Source organism: Eurosta solidaginis, chromosome 4 (genome assembly GCF_040869045.1).
Source record: "Eurosta solidaginis isolate ZX-2024a chromosome 4, ASM4086904v1, whole genome shotgun sequence".
Classification (NCBI taxonomy): Eukaryota; Metazoa; Arthropoda; class Insecta; order Diptera; family Tephritidae; genus Eurosta; species Eurosta solidaginis.
In genome coordinates, this window is record NC_090322.1 from 278,328,698 (window position 1) to 278,350,435 (window position 21,738).

At 36.3% G+C, this 21,738-nt stretch overlaps 1 protein-coding gene across 3 annotated transcripts; it reads left to right on the forward strand.

Annotated features, from left to right (window-relative positions):
* Nucleotides 1-2,203: 2,203 nt before the first annotated feature.
* Nucleotides 2,204-21,029, forward strand: LOC137247518 (uncharacterized). 3 transcript variants are annotated; one of them, XM_067778507.1, is made up of 6 exons: nucleotides 2,204-2,322; nucleotides 11,069-14,689; nucleotides 18,117-18,297; nucleotides 18,372-18,393; nucleotides 19,948-20,463; nucleotides 20,522-21,029. In XM_067778507.1, exons 2-6 carry the CDS (start codon nucleotides 11,204-11,206, stop codon nucleotides 20,703-20,705), a joined length of 4,389 nt encoding a protein of 1,462 aa, XP_067634608.1. In that variant the 5' UTR covers nucleotides 2,204-2,322; nucleotides 11,069-11,203; the 3' UTR covers nucleotides 20,706-21,029. The 3 variants fall into 3 exon arrangements, with proteins under 3 accessions (XP_067634608.1, XP_067634605.1, XP_067634606.1); XM_067778504.1 differs by having other exon boundaries at nucleotides 2,205-2,532; XM_067778505.1 differs by having other exon boundaries at nucleotides 2,205-2,460.
* The last annotated feature ends 709 nt before the right edge of the window (nucleotides 21,030-21,738 follow it).

The following is a 21,738-nucleotide window of genomic DNA, read 5'->3' on the forward strand; positions in this document are numbered from 1 at the left end:
TCTTAGCACATTTTAGAATTGGTCATGAGTCTTCACTTTATTTCCCATTGAAAATACTAAATGAAAATATTAATACCAGTGAAAATAGGAACTGGTGAACTCAGAGGGTCAGTAGTAGCACTAATTGCCTTCTGCTGCACGGTATATTTAAAATTTTTAATAGTTATCAAGTCAATAAGGCCTTGGATTATAAACTTCTGAAACAAAAAAATTAAGACATAAAGCTGAACGCGTCACAATATGAAGTATTTATTGTCATCTAATTATATATATATCTCGAGACACTATCATTCAACATAAGGACTTATATTCCTAGTTATGATAACTATACGAGCCCCGGATTGCAGTAGTGTGCTCAATCAACCGAGCTTACGAATGTATTGAACAAAAAATATCGAAATCCTTCATATGTATAACAAATTATTGTACAAGTTTCTATTTTTAGATTTTTGAACCTTTTTTGTTTTTTGTTTTTGGTTTCTGACACAATGTTTGAGCCTTTAAAACTTGTTTATAAGAAACAGTTAAGGTTATATGATGAACCGAATAAAATGAAACAATTAAGAGTGTCTGAGTTCGGGTGTAACCAAACATTAAATATTCCACTGAAAGATTATTTTTTTATATTTTATTTAGCTTCAGTATTATCAAAATGGGATTTCGCCCACTTTTATTATAGATATTCATCTTTATAAAGGTAATGAGTGTACATGGCCCCCGAAACAGAAGGTGACAGTGCCACTCCCATTTCAAAAACTTTTCAAATTAATTTTCTTGTTATACATATACTTTAGAAGGGAAATGATATTGTTATAAAGTTATTTTGTACGAAGATATAGCCCATTACATTCCTCTACGGTCCTTTTAAACATATTTTATATAAAAGTGGGCATGGTCCTTATCTGATTTTGTTCATTTTTTGCATAATCGTTTTAGGTCATAACAAAAATATGTGTACCAAATATTCCTAGGGTACATCAAGTGGTTTTCGACTTATGGATTCCAAAATACGAGAAAATGTTTTGTCAAAAAAGGGGATGGGTCACGCTCATTTCGAAGCTTGTTAATTCATATATTTTTTTGTTATAATTTCATTTTGGAAGCAGAAAAGCATTGATATAAAGGTGTTTTTCGTTAACATATTGCTTATTACAATCGCCTAATATCCCTTTATTAAAGTGAGCGTGGCCTTTTACCGATTTCTTCCAATTTTCCCGCGCGCCTTTAACCGTTTAAGCACGAAAGGTGAGTGTCAAGGAACGTACCTACCACATTTCAAGATATCTCAAAGTTATCGTGTTCACAGACGGACGGAGGGACATGGAATGAATCTAATTTTTCGCCCTGATCCATGGCTCAACTATATGGTTGGCTCATCGCATCAGCTGATTTTTTATATATATATTGATCAATGGCATAGAAATTGTCGAAATGTAATCAACACGTTGACAATTATCTACTACCGTGGTGGCCATTTTTTTTATTAAAAAATAAAATAAAGAAGTAAACTGCGAGGTTTCCAATTTGGTTCAAAAAAGTTTCAGATCCGATGAATGGTTTAAAATTTAGGCTCAAATTTTGAACCATGTATTCTTGCAACATACATTAAAATAACAAAGCTTTTTTGCTCTGGTGAAAAAATTAAGTGGATTCGCCAACTTTTCGGAAACATTAAAAAAGTAGAACGACGCAAATTGGGGGAGAGACTCGGCCAAAATTTTCTCGAGTTATATCACGTGCTGCATTAATTTAGTTCTTTATTTTAGATAGGCGCTTTTACCATAGTATCGTCAATATGTATAAATTGAGAAGACATCTAAGATTAAACTTCATGCAAAAATTAAGCAGAGACCCGCAAATGAAACTGAGCTCCTATTAAAACATTGTACGAGTTAAAGTAAATTGAGCGCGGGGGAATCGACAGGCATAAGAACATCTGCCCTGGTATGATTCGATTTTATTGTTCTCATTGCTGTTGATTACTGTTGCTTTCATTATTCGAATTGAAAGCAAAGACCGAACTTGGGCGAATATGTACTATGTATGTATGTACATATGTGCATATATTTATACTGTCCACATGTGCATATACAAAGAATTGTATGTATGTAGGTACATATGTAAATATAAATGCATTATAGAATGTAAGATACTTAAGTAATAAGCCCGCGACCCAAAGCTTGGCGCCAGTCCCAGTTGTTCAGTCAAGTTCTCGCATTCAAATTATAAAGATCCAACCGAAATTCAAGCGGGACTTATTTTTTCGAAACTGAATATTAAAATCTATGATTAATATGTGACATTTTGAGTTGATATATATATGTATGTACATACGTGTCTTTGTAAAAGTTCATAAATATTTTCATCTGGTTGTGCGCAAGTGCAAGTGAAAAATTTAGTGCAAACATTTTGCTGGAATTTCTTTCTCAACTTAAAAAAAAAAAAAAAAACACAAACTAAGTGCGTTTCATTTAAATACATAAATAAGCAAAATGTTTTAATATATTAAGTAGAAATGAATTAACTATGCATGTATGTCAAATGATGAGCAAATAAATTCAGATTACCTTCATGCCGCAAAGGTTCTTAATTGATTTGCTTTGTTAACATTTTTATTATATTTAATTTTTATTTACTTAGTGATCCTTAGTCTAATGTGTTGATATTCATCTTTTAATACTTAATATTACATATAAACTATGGGTTGGGTTCAAGCGATTTTTTCAAGCTTAGATCACGTTTACATATGTCTTAATCTACAATTAATCGTCAACAGATAATATAGATATGTTCCATCCCTGGAAACTAGATTATTCTCTGTAAAAATTTAACGTTTCTTTTAAATTTTGTGCTTCAAATTAGGGATTACACTCTACAGGTGGAACTTTTTCTATGAAAAAACCGCATTTCTTAAATTTGTTCATAATTACCGATTATCTAAGGGAAAAATTTATGTAGGAAATCTAGCTATATAATTAGAGATTTGAAGCTAAGCACGAAAATAAAGATCATCTCGTTATTTGTAACTAAGGCCTTAGAGGAAACTAGAATCCAGATGTTGTTCATTCATTCTTCTTAATTAACTTCAATAACCCTACAATTTAACATTCTTATGTACATACATTAAGGTGGTCCTTATCTTCCAAAGTGTTCAGATTCTCTTAACCAATTCATTGAATATGTGTCGCTTTTATGAATTTCTCTAAGAGGTACAATGTTTTCATCGAGATACTAGGAAATATTTTTAAATCAGAAGATTATATTTCTTATGTTAAGAACTCAAAGAATAATATTGGATTTATCATTTTTAATTATTATAATAATTTTTTGGGCGTGGTATAGTTGGCCTAACTAACCAAAGATCCTCGACTTAAATGATGTGGTCGACCTGCCGATTCGTAGAAAAAAAATTGAAGTAACCAGTTCAGAAGAAAACGACCTATGAGAGCTTCACTAGAGAAATGTTTGAATGAAAAGTGGAATTTTCACGGCTAATAAGGTATCATAATCCCAATGACATAATCCAGTGGGATAATGTTACTCTTGAACCTTAAAAGAAGAAGGCTTACATAAACAATGCGAAGGAAGTCAGCGTGGTGTTGTGAGTAGTTTGTCTTTCTTGCCGAATACCTCGGTTCGGAACCCACTAGTATCCATTAATTACCAGAAGCTCAAGAAGGGTTTTCTTTGCAGCAGGCACCTCGGAAAACCCATAATAACTATTTCTGTAAAATGGGATTTTTTTGTTTAACAGAAACATACTTTTTGTAAGAGAAGTTCACGGAAATTATTTCTTTATAAGGCAAGTTATGCGTTCTCGGGACTTCTTCCACTGAAACTTTTAAAATAAATAAATAAAAACGGTTGATTATATTTTGTATCATAAGAAGAAATTTGGAACAACAATTCGCGTTATTACATTCATATATATATCTTATGGTTTATACATTTTTTTTTTTTCTAATTTGAATGAAAATTCAATGATATGACCAAAAAGAAATTCTAAATAAAATTTTGCCTGCGGCGTTTGGGCTTAATATTTTTTGTATCATAAAAAATTTTAATTTGTAATAAAAAATCGCACGATAATTTTTTCCAAATTTTATCCAGCGGCGCACGGTGGGGTATCTGATCAATGCTGGCCAAAAGTCGATTTTTTAAATATTCCAAGGTTTTTTTAAATATACTCCCTGGCGTTTCTAGATGTCCAATGAATAGTATACATACCCCAAAACCCATCTGCAACGTTAACGGAGCTAACCGCGCACATTTAAAGTTGTATAAAAATTGAGTGCGATGTATTTTTGGATTAAAAAGCATATACCCTTCTAACCTAAATACGTGTTCACTTGTTTAGCCTTAATCAAATCTAGTTACATTTTTTTTAGGACAGGTAAAATGTGTTTTTAATTCATATGCTAGATTTTTTATACCGCATGTTTTAACTGAGTTATTCTACTTGTAAAACTACTACTTTTCAATATTAAATTTTTTAAAAACCTTGAAAACAAAAATATGTATCTTTTGTTCATGCCATACCATGTCAGTAATTTTTTGGCAATACATAAGCTTGTGTTTGTTTCAAAGTTTAATAACAAAAACGGCTGCGCATATCCGTAATTTTTGAGTGGTGATCAATTTTGTAAGAGACTGACGTGAAAACTGTTAGCCTTTATCTTTGGTATCTGATGACGCCAACAATACAAAATTCTAATTCTTGGCGCAACTGTTATCGAAAATACTTTATTGCCTCTCGGTCAATTATCAGAAGAAGCGAGTAAAACAAGAAAAAACATTTTCGCCGTTATCGCGATAGTTTTGCAAGAAAACATTCAAGAATTCTTGCAAATTCGATGTAATGAACAAATTGCTTTTAACTTCGGATCCTTTTTGTGGCGGGAAAGAGACCCCGAATAAAGAAAACATCAATGCCATTGCCAAAAGAGAGTCCAGATATGTTGCTTTCTGCTGAACCTTTTTTCATAGATGTTGAATATGATCAAGATGACGACATTGCTATTGATATTGACACTGATAATGAATAATTAAACAATGAATTTACTGCCAAATATTTATTTTTCTTTTTTTCGAGATCGTAGTCGATATACTCAGATATATCTACAATAAGGTGAGGTGACAGCCGTACCTAAAAATGTATTTATTGGAAAGCGGGGGTGAACTACCTTTCCCTTGATCCTCATATTGGCACATCTCATGTAATGCCAAAAAATGACCCCGGGTCCATCCGAAACCGCGGGTCGAAACCATAGCAATTCTGCGCGGAACACCGTGAATTTACTGTCAAGTATTTCCTTTCCTACCAATGAAGTGAGGCACATTTTTAATCAAGGAGTATTCTGGAATTCAAAGAAGCATTGGAGAAACTTCGTTCAGGCCGGACCACGCATCTATACTGGGTTCTCGGTCATAAAGAGATAGAAGGTAACGAAAAGGCCGATGTGTTGGCAAAGGAGGGTGCTACACTCGCTGAAACGACAATCGACGTGCCAATCCGTGGACAACAGCGCGGGACTGCAAAATTTCTAAGATCATGTGCAAAGCCTATGATGCTAGACTCACAAAATGGCTCATATCTCTAAACAGAGACGACTTAAAGCTTACGATGAGCATACTCAGTGGACACATGCTTATAACTTAGGTGTCGTCAGTAACAGCAGGTGTTGGAAGTGCGAGCTGCAGCAAGAAACGGTTGAGCACGTTCTGTGTTCATGTCCTGCGCTCGCCAGGTCAAGGCTCCAGTTATTGGGGGAGATAGAGTGGCCAGATCTCGGGGCATCAATTAAGCTAGGTCCTAGAAAGCTTCTAGTATTTGTCAAGAGGACGGAGTTAAAAAAAACATAAATGTTAGGCGCGCTAACCTCCGAGGAGATTTTAGGCCGAGCTTCTCTTCCAATTTACGTCGTGCTCTTTTTGAATTTTTCCTACGAATTGGCGGGAGGGGACCTCCCTATTGAGTAACATATGTCCTGGTATCTGATTGGGGCTCTTCCGATTGGTCGTCAAACTTATTCTGGTAACTCCATGTGATAGCGAACATTTTTTTTACTCTCTCTAATTTTTGAGGTTTTTTCGTAACACTGAAGTATTAGTGATTAGTGCAACGGTTAGTGCTCTAAGTCTTTTGTGCCCTATGACTAACCCTGACTTAACACAACCGAATAAATAAAAGCTAAAGCTGTTTCAAAATAACAAGTGGTCTGAACCTTTCTGAAAAAAGGCTGCCTACTCTGCATTGTCAATTACTTAGCCCAGCACCGTACCGATTGAAATATCTCAGTGGCTTATGCAATTATAAGACCTAGTCAATTCAGCGTTATTAAAGGTTTGTCGAAACGATACTAACGTTCTGAACAGCACAGAATATTGGTTTCTGTTGGTAGCAATCAATCTGAAACAGCTTGGACGATGTGGGATGTGAACCCACAGTTGCAGTTCCCTGGCGCGAACACATAAAACAGTCTTTGGGTACGCGGATCCTCATATTCATATGCATGCCATCTACCGTAACCAAAAGAGGCATAACTGCAATGTTGCTACGTTTAATGTTCTACGCTTAAGCATGTGACAGTTCTACGCTTTGCTTGAAACTAAAGTATGTTTATATTTTGTAACTACTGCAAAGAAAAGTAAATACATTTAACAGTCGAAATCGTGTTTTGCTGGAAAAATATAAATTTTGTATTGGGGTAACTGGGGTTAATTGATTCCAATTCCATCTTTAATGAATTTAGTTTAATTAAAATTGTACAGTTGTACATATAATTTTTGCAACTTACTAAGCAAAATGCCTTTGTAGTTCTTAACCGAATCGATATCAGCACCAAAAGAATATTAAAAATTTGACATTTCGTCGATATAGGCACAAATTACTGTTTGACACTTTTTTTAAAAATTGACCGAAAAATAAAATCCCGTTAATTTCTGGAAAAAACTGGAATTATTGTAAACTACAATATAAATTCCAAAGTTTATTTACCTAACGCGGTCATCTCTTCCTAATTCATTAAAACAAATTCTAGATCCAAGGTTATAGAGAGAGGAGGTTAGATGTCGTTTAGATGAATTTACCGCTGTACAGACATATAATTTTGGATTTGCCATAGATATCGTCCAGCAGTATTTGTGATTACAGGTTCCATTGTATTTCTGCGCAGAACTCCCTATTGAGTGTCGGCCTTTGACCGCGCTTCGTAAAAATGAACACGGGCCGATCCAACCCCAGCTATGTGATCCACAACCTTGCTGAGAAGAGTGTAATACAATTTTTTTGATAGCTCTATCTCGTATGGCTTTTCTATCACCAAATAACATTGTTAATAAAATGTTTTCTGGATCAGAGTGATATGAATTATTTTGGATTACACCATCGACAATATTAAGTAAATTACGTTGTAGGTATCGTGTCCAACGAATAAACTTTGATAAAAGTATACTGTCTGTCGTATACAACAGAGTTATAGTATTTTTCATTGAAACACATTGGCACATAAATTCTAATAATATAAACTGCTAGAGTTTTCAAATTTTCCGATGGTGTATCAGTTTTTTTATATAGACGTAATACCCTGCTTGCTTTGGTTAACCATCGAGAATGCACAGTTGTCAACATCTGTTTCCAAACGTGTTATAGAAAAACAAGTAAGGAAAGCTAAGTTCGGGTGTAACCGAACATTACATACTCAGCTGAGAGCTTTGGGGACAAAATAAGGGAAAATCACCATTTAGCAAAATGAACCTAGGGTAACCCTGGAATGTGTTTGTAAGACATGTGTATCAAATGAAAGGTGTTAATTATTATTTAAAAAGTAGTGGGTATAGGTGGATGCCTTTTCGAAATATCGCAATAAGGGTGGAATGTGTTTGTACGATATGGGTAGGTAGGTAGGTTGAACTGGCCGGTCCATGAGGACCTCACATAGACTGATTGAGTCCGTAGTGTTACCAGAAGTTTGTTTTAACGACCAAACTGAAAAACCTTATCAAAAACCAGGACCTATGTTATAAAATAACTCCGTCCTCTTGGCAAATACTAGAAGCTTCCTAGGACTTAAGCCACTTGCTGCTTCTAGATCTGACAGCTATATCACTCCTAATAGCTGGAGTCTTAGCCTGGCAAGTGCAGGGCACGAGCACAGAATGTGCTTGATCGTTTCCTCCTCCAACCCGCACTTCCTACATCTGCTATCACTGACCAAGCCTAATTTAAAGGCATGTGACGCCAGAAGGCTGTGTCCAGTCAGAATACCCGCCATGAGTCTACAGTCCTCTCTTTTTAATGATAGAAGCAACTGTGTTAGTCTAAGGTTGTAAGACCTACACATAATCTTCGACACTTTACAGCCCCGCGCTTGAACCCACGCCTTTCCCGCTTGGTCGATCATGTGCACCTCTCGCATTCGCTTAATCTCGCCCAATCTAATTGGGACATCTACGGAGAAAGCTTCAAGGGATGCGCTCTTTTTAGCTAGTTCGTCCGCTTTTTCATTCCCGTCTATTCCCATATGCCCTGGGACCCAATATAGATGTATGCTTCTCCCTGTCCCGATTCTCTCCAGAGAATGCTTACACTCTAACACGCATTTAGATGCTGTGCTATGCGAGATTATTGCCTTAATTGCTGCTTGACTGTCAATATAAAAGTTAACACGGTTGCAGCTTAAGCTATTCTCTTCCAGGGTTTCTACTGCTTTGGTTACGGCTAATATTTCCGCTTGGAAAACGCTACAGTAATCCGGCAGCCTGTAGGGTCTGCTTATACGATATGGGTATCAAATTTAATTTAATGTCATACCACGAACAGTATTCCTGTCAAGATTCCAAGGGCTTTTGATTTCGCCCTGAAGAACTTTTTCATTTTCTTCTACTTAATATGGTAGGTGTCACACCCATTTTACAAAGTTTTTTTCTAAAGTTATATTTTGCGTCAAAAAACCAATCCAATTACCATGTTTCATCCCTCTTTTCGTATTTGGTATAGAATTATGGCATTTTTTTCATTTTTCGTAATTTTCGATATCGAAAAAGTGGGCGTGGTCATAGTCGGATTTCGGCCATATTTAATACCAAGATAAAGTGACTTCAGATAAGTACGTGAACAAAGTTTAGTTAAGATATATCGATTTTTGCTCAAGTTATCGTGTTAACGGCCGAGCGGAAGGACAGACGGTCGACTGTGTATAAAAACTGGGCGTGGCTTCAACCGATTTCGCCCATTTTCGCAAAAAACAGTTACCGTCATATAATCTATGTCACTACCAAATTTCACAAGGATTGGTAAATTTTTGTTCGACTTATGGCATTAAAAGTATTCTAGACGAATTAAATGAAAAAGGGCGGAGTTACGCCTATTTTGAAATTTTCTTTGTATTTTGTTGCACCATATCGTTACTGGAGTCGAATGTTGACTTAATTTACTTTTATACTGAAAAGATATTAAATTTTTTGTTAAAATTTGACTTAAAAATATTTTTCTTAAAAGTGGGCGTGTTCGTCATCCGATTTCGCTAATTTTTATTTAGCGCACATATAGTAATAGGAGTAACGTGGGTACCAAATTTCATCATGATATCTTCAACGACTGCCAAATTACAGCTTGCAAAACTTTTAAATTACCTTCTTTTAAAAGTGGGCGGTGCCACGCCCATTGTCCAACATTTTTCTAATTTTCTATTTTGCGTCATAAGGTCAACGCACCTACCAAGTTTCTTCGCTTTATCCGTCTTTGGTAATGAATTATCGCTTATGGTTTTTCGAAATTTTCGATATCGAAAAAGTGGGCGTGGTTGTAGTCCGATTTCGTTCATTTTAAATAGCGATCTGAGATGAGCACCCAGGAACCTACATACCAAATTTCATCAAGATACCTCAAAACTTACTCAAGTTATCGTGTTTACAGACGGACGGACAGACGGACGGACGGACATGGCTAAATGAATTTCTTTTTTCACCCAGATCATTTTGATATATAGAAGTATATATCTATCTCGATTAGTTTATGCCGTTACGGATTACCGTTATGCGAACAAAGATAATATATTCTGTGAGCTCTGCTCAGTTGAGTATAAAAACGTGAAGGTGTTATGGCTGTTACAGCAGAATGTCGTAAAAAACAACCATGAATGGAGAGCAAAACAGATTTTAAAAAATAATAACATAACATTACTTTTATTTTGAGAAATACTTTAGAATGGTAAATTCTAAGAAAAAAAGTAATTTTTTAAATAAATTACATTAAAATTATAAAAATTGTGTTTTTTGGCTTATTCCTTGCAAATATAGGTTTTTTTTTTGAAAAGTGTTTGCTACTAAAACGAATTCGAAAAAAGAAAACCTGCCCGAAAGAAAGTTGTTGGAAATGTTCTGAAATTGTTTTAGCCGTAAAGTAAAAGAAAAAATTTCCAGAAGAAATTTGTTAAAAATGATAACATAGTAGTTAAAAGTTCATTTTAGGCTAATTTCTCATAATTTAAGCCTGATATCTCTACTAAAATTCAAAAACACTACAGATATTAATACAGATTCTGAAATGTACGTAAAATACCTATAAGGTAAGCCTAATATGATATTTTTCCTATAATTCTATCAGAAGATTTGAACATTTTTTGGCCAAACCCTACATTCATATAGCAAAATATCTATTTTCCAAAATCGGGACCTCGAAATCGGACTTACAGCTATGGTGTCTTCAACAATTTTTCTTAGAATTATCTGTAGATTAAGTTTTTGCTATACTCCTTATAGAAAAATCCATCCATACAATTTGACCCGGTCTAATAAGTATATATGTATAATGAGTATTTACAAAAAATACTATCAAATACTTTTTTTCTAAACCTAAAGTTATATATTTGATGAAAACCAATCAAAGAATGAAGAATGATTTAAAATTTTTAAAAGCAGGTACATATTTTTAGAGCTCAAGCTTTTGCGGTTTTATTTGAATTCGGCTTTGAGCTGAAGAAAATCAGCATGTCATTTAAAACAAAAGAAGTTTTTAACTTTCACCGAAAAGTTTATTTAATAATTTCCAGAATAATAATAATTTCAGAAATGTGGCCAAAAGAATTATTTTAACGGGAAAAGTGAAATATTTGCAAACGAGAGTGAAAAAGCTAATGGGGATCGATTCAATTGCAAATATGAAAAGAGCAATACAAATACATTTACAGAAAATTCTTTCAAAATGAACAAGAACTATGATCATGTGAATAATATCCCTTCGGGAAAAGATAAAATGTATATAATTTCTGGGCTTAAATCAGAAACAGGCGAAAAAAACCAGCCACTATGTGAGAATATGAATATAAATTTATTCTCAACCCATAATAGCTTGCTTAGAAAATTATTTAGAAATGCTGGAAATCCAGATGTTATCTATGAAAATTTGTGTCGAGGATGCGGGTATGGAGTATTTGAGGCAAAGAGCAATTTATGTAATTTTTGCTTATGTGTTGTAAAAGGACTGAGGAATAATCAATCGCAAGACTCTGACACGATAATTCAAAATAGTGCAAATGCTGGTGAAAATATTTATGAAAATATTTGCTTTAAATGCTCTGCTTTGTTTAGCTCAGATGATTGTCAGTGTTGCGCAACGAATGAAAACATTAGCGCATTTGATAAAAGTGAAGAAACACAAGTAGATAATACGATCACAATACCAAATCAAAAAAATCCCTTGAAAATAAAAAAATCCAAGTCGTTTCACAAATTTGATAGACATAATTTAATCAACGGATTATTTGGATCACTCAAGAGAGGAGTATTAACAAGAAAACATTCATTGAATCGACATGAAGAGGCCGAAGATGTAAGTAAAAAACAAAAGCAGCTAGATATCGTACATAATGTTGATGGTTACGATAACATTTTTCGTACGAATGAGACATTCGATTTACAAAGAATATGCCAGTTAAAACAAGCTGAAAAACTTAGATTGAAGGTATCAACAAGTGATCAGCATATTTACGGTCGCTTAAAACTCAATAAGACCAATGAAAATAATATTACCGAAGATGAAACATCACATATTTACTTGTCCAAATCGTATGAACAACTTCAAGTATCAAATTTAGAGTATTTAACAACATCAAACACAAATATGATTTCAACAATACCGATTGTTCAGCAGTCATTACCATATTATAGAAAGCGACCACGTATATCTAGACCAAGCTTTTTAGGTTCCAGATTAAAATTTGTTCCAGACCATTTAGATAGACAGAAAACGAATGCTATACTTGCACTGCCATTATCAGATAGTGTCTGTTACTGGATGAAGCTACTACGTAAGCAGGTTTACAATTACCGTAGCTATGGTGCATCTTGCGATAATGGGCAATATGCATTGTGTATTCCAAAAAGTATTCCCTCAAAAAGCACTGTAACAAATACGTATTATGATGACCCTAGTTCAGGAATTATTAATTACAACTTAAAGGCGTCCCCCACTAATTTAGAAGAAACAATGACTAATATTCCAGCTGATAAAAAAGGTGATTTTGAAATTCCAATGCACACAAACAATACCAATTTACAAGCCTCTTCCAACTATAGTACTATCTACGAGAATATGGAAAATCAATTCGCTGTAATGGTGGAAGTGTTTAAACAAAATATAATGAAAAAACATATGCTCTATCAACAGAGAGAGCTCAAACCATCTGTTGAATATTCCAACTCTCTCAATTCCATACCATTAGCGTCAAGCCTCTTGATGCGATCGGAGCATAAACATACAAAATATCGAGCGATCCATGTGAATAAAGAAAACAATACAACTTTTGATTACGCTCCCAAGCACAGTCCAATTTCAGTCATAAATTCCAAACAAGCACTCTCAACACTTGACATGGAAAAATGTTCAACTAGTTATTGCTCAGCTTGCTATGTGAGCAAAGTGAAGACTAATCGTTGCGGCTATTTAAGCGCTGGAGATTGTTTACCCCGTACCCCCGAATCCGAATTTCAGCCCCAAACAGTGAATTTACTTAAAAAATCTCAAAGTGAAAAAACAAAAACAAACCAAACAGAAACAAAAGTAATAACAAAAACGGAAACAGTTGACGCATATAATAGCAGTTCAGTGGCATCAAACATAAGCAACAAAAGTACCCACACTCACATAGGCAATCATTCTCCCAACGTTAAATATAATATCGGTGATAGTATATTAATAATAAAAGAAACAAACGGTGAGCGCACCTCTAACTCAATTCACCAAGTGGCTAATCTTGCCCAATTCATTAAAGTACCAAATGCGAAGCTATCGCTGACTTGGAATTTAGTACATTTAATAAATAGTTTATTGATATCTTGGAGCCTTAATAAAATTATTTTAGTTAAATGTTCCAATCGATCGCAGTATTATGATTGGTTCCAAGAGTGGTTACTTTGTCATTATAATCCATGGAGTTTTAGAGCTAAACGTGCTTTGAGGGTGCTCGCTAACCACGATAGCTTTGATTTTACGTGCAAACTATGGGCACTGTTGAATGAGTCAGTAAAACGACATTGTAATCGTATTTGGAAACATGGTGAACAATTCGAGAGAGTTTGTATTGGTGAAAGACCGATTAACATACTGAACGCACAAATTTTTATGAAATATCATTGTGTGACATTGCAATGTGAACGAGAGAATGAAGTAGGTTTTGATGAGAGTAATAGTGAAAAATTGAATGTGAAAAAAAGCATTGAAAGAAATAGTCAAATGAAAACCAACGACGAAGTCATTCTACGTCCAAAGAGCAAAGACACTTTAGAGAGAAGTACAAAAGCTCAAGGAAAGTTTTTGGATCATGATGAAAATGTATCTGAATTAGATGGGAATAGTTCGAAATTGACCAACGACAAAAGTGTGAACAACTTTGAAGTCGATGAAAAATCTGACACGGAATTACCACCAATATCTTCTCCACTACACGAAATCGGCTGTATCGATATTCCAGATAACTGCCATAATCATAAGGAAGTATGCATACAAGAGAAGGAGGAAGATATTTACCAACCAATTTGGGAATTTCAAACTGTTGGTAATGTCAAAGAGGCCAACGATAGTGATAATGAATGCTATGAAGCGAGCTACACATCTTCCATGCACAAATGTTTGATGGAGCAAAAGCCCTTTATATCAGATGACTCGTCAATACCATCTCTTTTGATTTCGGATAGTGTAGAAGATCATGGCGAGTGGGAGACAGATGATGAGTTCATGTTTACAAAAAAATTCCATGGATATACGAGAGTTGGAGACACAATTTCATCACATAAAAGTAGTAGCACAATAACAAGCTTTGATAACAGTACTGCAGATCTGTGTACATCAACTGCGTCAAATTTAAAACATCCACTATTCCGTACAGTATGCATTTATTTCAGTCTAAGTGAGTCAAAAATTCGTGCCATCGTCTACGATTACGACCGTGATAATGCTTCACAGTACTTTAGGAAAGACAGACACTTCCAATCATTGACCAAGGCAAATGAAAATATATGTAACAGTGCATCAGCATCAATGAGTTCGCCTACAACACGGAAGAAGAACTTACCTGGTACATCAGCAGCCTTGATAACGTCCGAAAGTGGATCAACTTTCAATTTGAAGCCAGTAAATGCCTGGAAGCAAAATCTTGTACATCCCTTTTACGCAGAAGATGAAGAAGACGTGGTAAGTACACAGAAACATGTGAAATTTGTATTTTTCAACAGGGTGCGACCAAAGAGACACGGGCCTAGAATATTTAATGTGGTCATATCAATCGTTCCCGAGATGGTCGGTCAAGTAGCATAATGGTGCGTGTTACCGGAACGTATCGGATCTATCGCCGCCACACTGTGTAGATGATGTTCCCGCGACATAAAAATACATCACGTGGCAGTTCTGAGCGCGGTATTTTGACATGCTAGCAGTTTCCTCCTGGGAGCTTCCTTTAAGCTCGGCGACTATATAGGAGACGCGTAGCATACAACGGCTGGCCAATTGCTTTATAGGCAGCTATGAGCGTTTCCTTTTCCTTGATCCTTGTGCTGTTAACGAGGGGCTTGAGGTTTTTGTTACTGCTATGAGTTTTAGGTATAATTGCGACTGCATGCTCACCAAATGTTGGTGTTGCTCAGGGTTAATTGGCGCAACTAAAACAGTTTTGTGGGAACCTACATTCAGTCTTAAGCGAAAGGTTGCAATCGCAACATACTGCCATTGATTCCGAAACTCGACTCTCACTCATGCTCTTTGGGAGCACAACGCAACGCGACGAAATGCAGGAACAGTGGGAGCAACGGTTTAGGGGGCTTAGAATATATCCGCGTTAGGTATGCCTGTCCTAAGAGGCGACTAAAATACCAAATTGATTCAAGGAGTTGTGTAGCGCAACCCTCTCAAGGGGTTGCCAGCGCAACATATAGCTTCTCCAACCCATTTGTCAAACTCACCTACCCGTGGCGAATCATGTTTCATTAACAGCCGAGGCTCTGGCGACCCCAAGTTCCTCATGGAACCAGGAGATGGGGAGGGCGGGATGACCTAGAAGGTTTAATGTGGTCATATAAATCGTTCCCGAGATGGTCGGGCGAGTACCTTCGGTGCTTATTATCGGAACGTACCTGATCTATATCCGGAAAAGGACCATCAAATCGATAACACTCCCCAAAGCCTTCGGGAGTGTCTTTATCTTTAATACAACAACAGTGGGAGAATATCTCCACATTTCGTGCTATCAAAATGTGTTTTTTCGCACGTCACACTAAATAGAGGCATGAGTATATGTGTTATTCAGCAGATTGAGCCTTCGTTATTTGGCGTGGATTCCGAGACCGTCTCTCTCATGCATTGAGCAGACCGCACTCAATTTCTAATCTGGACCATATTTTGCCTAACATTTTGGGCATGCGTTTTACCAACTCTTCCCCTCCGTATATGCGGGTTGTAGCCATTATTTTTTGTGAAGACATTCGTCGTGTGTTGAAAGAACGAAATTGCGGGCATTATAACTTTGTATAAAATAAATAAATTTTTTCTAAACAGCCGTCTCTCTTTCCACTTCCCGCAATGTTGGCGAACGGCTCGAGTAGTCTTCATACCGAAAGCGGGAAAAGCCAGTCATTTGCATCCGAAAGACTACAGGCCTATTAGTTTGATGTCTTTTCTACTCAAAGCCGTAAAGAGATTAATAGATGTGTATATAAAATCGAAAATGAATGAGGAATTATTCTCTTCCGCACAACATGCTTACCAAAGGCAAGTCAGTCGATACTGTACTGCATAGGGTGGTTATGAATATAGAGGAGAGCCTGGAACACCGGGAGTATGCCCAAGGTGTTTTTCTAGACATTACCGGAGTTTTCAACAATGTCTCGAAAAGAGCAATCGTGGACTGTCTCAACTCGATTGAAGTTCATCCAGCTTTAGCAAATTGGATCATGGAGCGATTTAAGCTGCAGAATGATTACATCGCAATGGGGTCTGTGCCAGGCAACGAAATCTGGACGCTGGTTATAAACTAATTGCATACGCGGTTCGACGGAGGACCAGTTAAACTTACGTCATATGCAGATGACGTTTTTGTCATGATAAGCGGCAGATGCTTAACAACCATCAGCTCTCAGATGGATCAGGCACTTCGAGATGTACATGCCTGGGCGTCTGGAGTCGGGTTAACCGCAACGGGGAAAAAACTGATCTAGTATTATTTGCTAGGAAGTATAAGGCCCGTAATTGGACTAAGCCTTAGCTTAGAGGGGTAATCCTGCAAGAAAAACATAGCACAATGTATCTAGAAGTTGTACTAAATAGTATGTGGTCGTGGAAACCCCATATGGAAGTCACTCTCTTCCTCCGCGGCACTCTATGGACACAGCAGCAGGTATAGCGCCATCTAATATCGGGCAAAGGGAATATATGGTCCCGTGCCTGAGCTCCGAAATATATTGAGGTCACAATTGAGCCGGAGGGTTTGTGCCGGGGTGCAGAAATGGTAGAACATGCTGTACACGCGTATACGGATTGAATGGGTTGGGTCTTCTGTTTACTATGTCGACCCAGAAATAAGTAGATCCTGATTACTGCAGCGTTTTTCAGGCGGAAATTATAAGCAGCAAAAATTCTGGAGGAAGCGTGTTTAAGCTGCAGTCGCCTTAATATATATATTGATAGGCTGCGATTAAGACAATCTCACACAGTACTTCATCTTTACTGGGTTTCCGGTCATAAACGGATAGAAGACCGATGAGTTGGCAAAGCTGAGTCGATGATGGACGTCCGAATCCGTTTGGGAGAAATCAAAAGGAGACAGTAGTTGCATATGATCCATATGATCCATCAAGCAGGAAAGGCGTGGACAAAATCGCGGGGCTGCAAAATTTCTAAGATCATGTGCAAAGCCTACGATATTAGACCCACAAAGTGGCTCATATCTCCTTAGAGAAAAGACATAAGGGTCACGATGGTCATAGCAAGTGGACACTGCCTTCTGGCGTCACATGCTTGTAAGTTAGTCCTCGTCAGTAAGAGAAGTGCGAGCTGCAGGAGGAAACGGTTGCGAACGTTCTGCGTTGATGTCCTGCGCTCGCCAGGTCAAGGGTCCAGCTATTAGGGGCAACAGAGTTACCAGATCTCGAGGCAGCAATTAAGCTGGGTCCTAGAAAACTGCTAGTATTTGCCAAAAGGACGGAGTTATTCTATAATATATTGCCTGGCACCTGATTGGGGTTCTTTCGTTTGGTCGTCAAACAAATTCTGGTAGCACTATGGACACACTCAGTCTCTCTCTCCCCTCTTTGCTTTAGGAGTTATGCCTACTGTCGATCACAACGTGATCAATAACGCCTTTTTAGCTAGAACTTGAAAATACCAGAATTCGAGCTATCGCGAAGTGAATCAGTATATTCTTCAGAGGCCTATGAAGCATACTTTTTGCTCTTCGGGAGTGGACATTACTTTTGAATTGCCTAATCAGTCCTTGAAGGGAATGCATCGATTATTTCTTTAATGAGAGCAAGTATTTCGCCTTGTTCTTGTTCACTGCAACACCCACATTTGCGATTCTTTTTCATATATAAAATGGTATTTTCTATTATTTTTGCATGTTTTTTCTTAGATTGTATCTGAAAGTGATATACTGAGATCGCAATTTTTTAAGGAAGAATACGAAAATAGTAGCGTTTCCCAACCTAAAACGTCTACTCTTCAACGCTTCAAGAGCGCTTCGTTTGATAATCTCTTGGACATTCCGCGGGAAGATGACAAAAAATCAATAACAGAACGTATGAGGAACAAATGTGAGTTATATAATTAAAACAAATAAGTATTACACATTTTGGAAACACTAATCTTTTTTTTTCCTAATTTACAGTACAACGTGGAGTTTTTAAACTGTAAGTAAAATATATGTCTGTAAATAATATTAGAAAATGCAGGGCGATTTAAATTATTCATTATGAAATAACATTTTCCAACGTTTTTGAGAAGGTATGAAAATACGACGTTTATACTACCCTATCTTCGAGTTGATAGCCCTTTTTCAGAATTTTTTATATATGTCTAGTCTCAGCTTAAAATGTTTTTAATAAATGCTGAGATAGAGCGTTTATGAAACGAATTCGCATATGAAATAAAACTCTAAGAGAGAAAGTTTTCAAAGTTTGTCAAGATAAAATCTTTTAGAAATTTTAGCAGACGATTTTTTTGCATATAAAAAAACGAGAGGGGTTATGTACATTATCAATGATTATCATAACGAGAGCTCTAAAAACTACTCCGTCAACAGCGTTGCTATTCCGCACATCCCATCAGAAGTCCTAATGGCCACAAATATAGCGCTGGTAGCTGCAACAAAGCTTAAGGCTTCGGGACATCTTGAGTGCAGGCCGTGTGACCATAGCGCCATTAAATATAGGGCGAACGTGCCTGAGTTTCGAAAGAGATCTTGGGGCTAAAATATAGTCCTAGGGTTGGCGCAAAGGTGCGAAAATGGCAGATCATACTATTAACTTATATACCGATGGTTTAAAAATAAGAGAAGGGGTCGGGTCTGCTGCTTAGTGTGTCGATCCAGAAATGAGAAGACCCTACAATCTGCCAGATCATTGCAAAGTCTTGAAGGGTGGAAATTGTTGCCGTAAAGAAAGCAGCAGAAATACTAGTAGAAAGCTGCAATCTGAAGCTGCAATCGCGTCAATATATATATACATATATTGATGCTCGGGCGTCGATTAGGGCAACAATCTCAGACAATACTTCATCAATAAGTGTCCCGGAATGCAAAGAAGCATTTAAGAAACTTCGTTCAGTCTGCTCCTTACCTCTACATTGGGTTCCTAATCATAAAGGGATATATCGACGGTAGACGTCCTAATCCGTTTGGGAGAGATTAAAAGGAGACAGAAGTTGCATATCAAGCACGTTGCTGCGACATTTCTAAGATCATGAATAAATCATACAATGTTAGGCTGCGAAAGTTGCTCATAACTCTAAAGAGAGAAGACTTAAGGCTCACAATGGGCACACTAACTGGATATGGCATTCTGCCGTCATATCCTTATAAGCTGGGCCTCGTCAGTTACAGCAGAGCAGTTGATTTTGTTCTGTATTTCTGTCCTGTACTTGTAAGGCCAATACTCCAACTATTAGGGCGGCAGAGTTCCCAGATTTTGACGCAACGGATAAGCGAGTTTCTAGAAAACTTTTTGTATTTGCCAAGAGGGCGGAGTTATTCGGTGCCTAAGCGAATAATCGAACCTCTGTGCTACGGTGCTATCGACATCAAATATCTAAGTGGATTGCAGATACTAAAACGGCACATATTTGCGTGTTTTTATTTTTTTAAACTATATTTATATTATTCAATAAATTCTTAATGTACATCACACATTTTTATTTCATAATACACAACTTCAAAAACTTATTTACATGTATACTCAATATGTCAGAAATATGCGTTCACCAAAAAGTGAAAAGAAGGGAAATGGTATATTTCGTTCTGTTAAAACTGGAAGCCTATACTTGGAGGAGGGCGTGCGACCTAAATTTCCAATTTTCGGTGCACCATTAGGTCAACTCGAAATGAATGAGTCATTGTATCAACAGGTACCACGATTTGTTGTGGACTGCGTTTCATATATTGAACGTAAAGAGTTTGTACTGCAAGATGGATTATATCGTGCATCTGGCAACAAATTAGCCATTGACGAACTGAAGAAAAAATTATCAGAAAGTTATATTTACGACTCGAAATTGTTGGTGGCAGATGATATACATACAGTTACGAGTTTGTTAAAGCAATTTTTCCGGGAATTGGGTACTCCTCTTATTCCTCAAGATATTTATGATCGGATAAGTCGTGGCACGTTGGAGTCTGCAGGAATTACTTCGTTGCGGAATGCTCTAGAAGAGATACCCGATCCCAATCGTTCAACATTAAAGTTTCTTATACGTCATTTGAAAAAGTGAGTTCTTAATTAAAATAATTTATTCATTTAATCTTTATTTTGATTTTGTTAACAGTGTTGCTGCTTTTAGCACGGAAAATCGTATGCCTGCTTCAAATCTGGCTATAGTATGGGGTCCATGTATATTTTCCGCTAACCAATTGCCATTTGTTGACATCGGTCGTATGAATACATTGACTAAATTACTAATCGAGAATTATGTTTATATATTTAGGGAAAATGAGCGACTTGTTAATTAAGTAATTGATTTTACAAATTACTTAGTGCGTATGTATTTATATTTTAGTATTTAATTTGTTTAAGGTTTTTTACATCACATTTTAAATACTACTTCAGGTATTATTTCAGTGTTTAAGAAATTAACCAAAAAGTCTAACAATAATTTTATTTTAAGAATATAAGCCGATTTTACCACTTATCCTTAGTTTTGATTAATTGGCGTTATTAAGTCATAGGGCAACGCAAACGCCCTCAACTAAAAAAATATCTAATGAGATAGTTATTGTTAATATATAACATAAATGTATAACCAAATATAAAATGTGATAAAATGATTATGTTTACATTTACGAATATGTTTATTTACATTAAGTGTGTTAGTTGTTGCGATAAGCCATTTAGTTATATTTTGAGAAAATTTGGATTGATTAAGAATGCTCTCAAAAAAATTTAGTCGATTTAATGAAAAACTTGATAAATTATATGCGCAACCTACACTGTCTCCCAGAACATACAATGTCTCCCAGATTTGTTAAGTAATGCAGTCAGTACGTTCGCATTCATGAAAATTACTTTTGGGTTGTAATCTTTTTTTTTTTTTTTTGATATTCTGCAATAATTAGTCCTTTTAACATTTCTCATGTCGATTATAATCACCACATTATGATATATATAATCATAATATAGTTAGTTTCAACCGTCACATTAATGTATAAAATGTAAAGCGCGATAACCTCCGAAAAGAGCTTTTCATGGCAGAAATACACTCGGAGTGCTTGCCAAACACTGATGTCATTGTGCCGCGGCCTTGACTATTGTTGTAAAGAGAGCTTTAGTTACGCAAGGATCGTTAATTTTCTCTTGACCACCGTTTAACACATGCACCTTTGTCTTTATTGACTATAGCCGCCGTGGTGTGATGCTATCGTTCTCCGCTGTCCACACCGAAGATCCTGGGTTCATGCCCCGGGAGAAGCAACATCGAAATTTCAGAAACAGGTTTTTTCAATTAGAAGAAAATGTTTTCAAGTGGGGTAGCCCCTCGGTTTTCAT

Coding starts and splice junctions, on each gene's coding strand:
- LOC137247518 (XM_067778504.1), top strand. Junction 18,298..18,371: donor AGAACGTATGAGGAACAAAT/GTGAGTTATATA, acceptor CCTAATTTACAG/TACAACGTGGAGTTTTTAAA. Junction 18,394..19,947: donor CAACGTGGAGTTTTTAAACT/GTAAGTAAAATA, acceptor TCAATATGTCAG/AAATATGCGTTCACCAAAAA.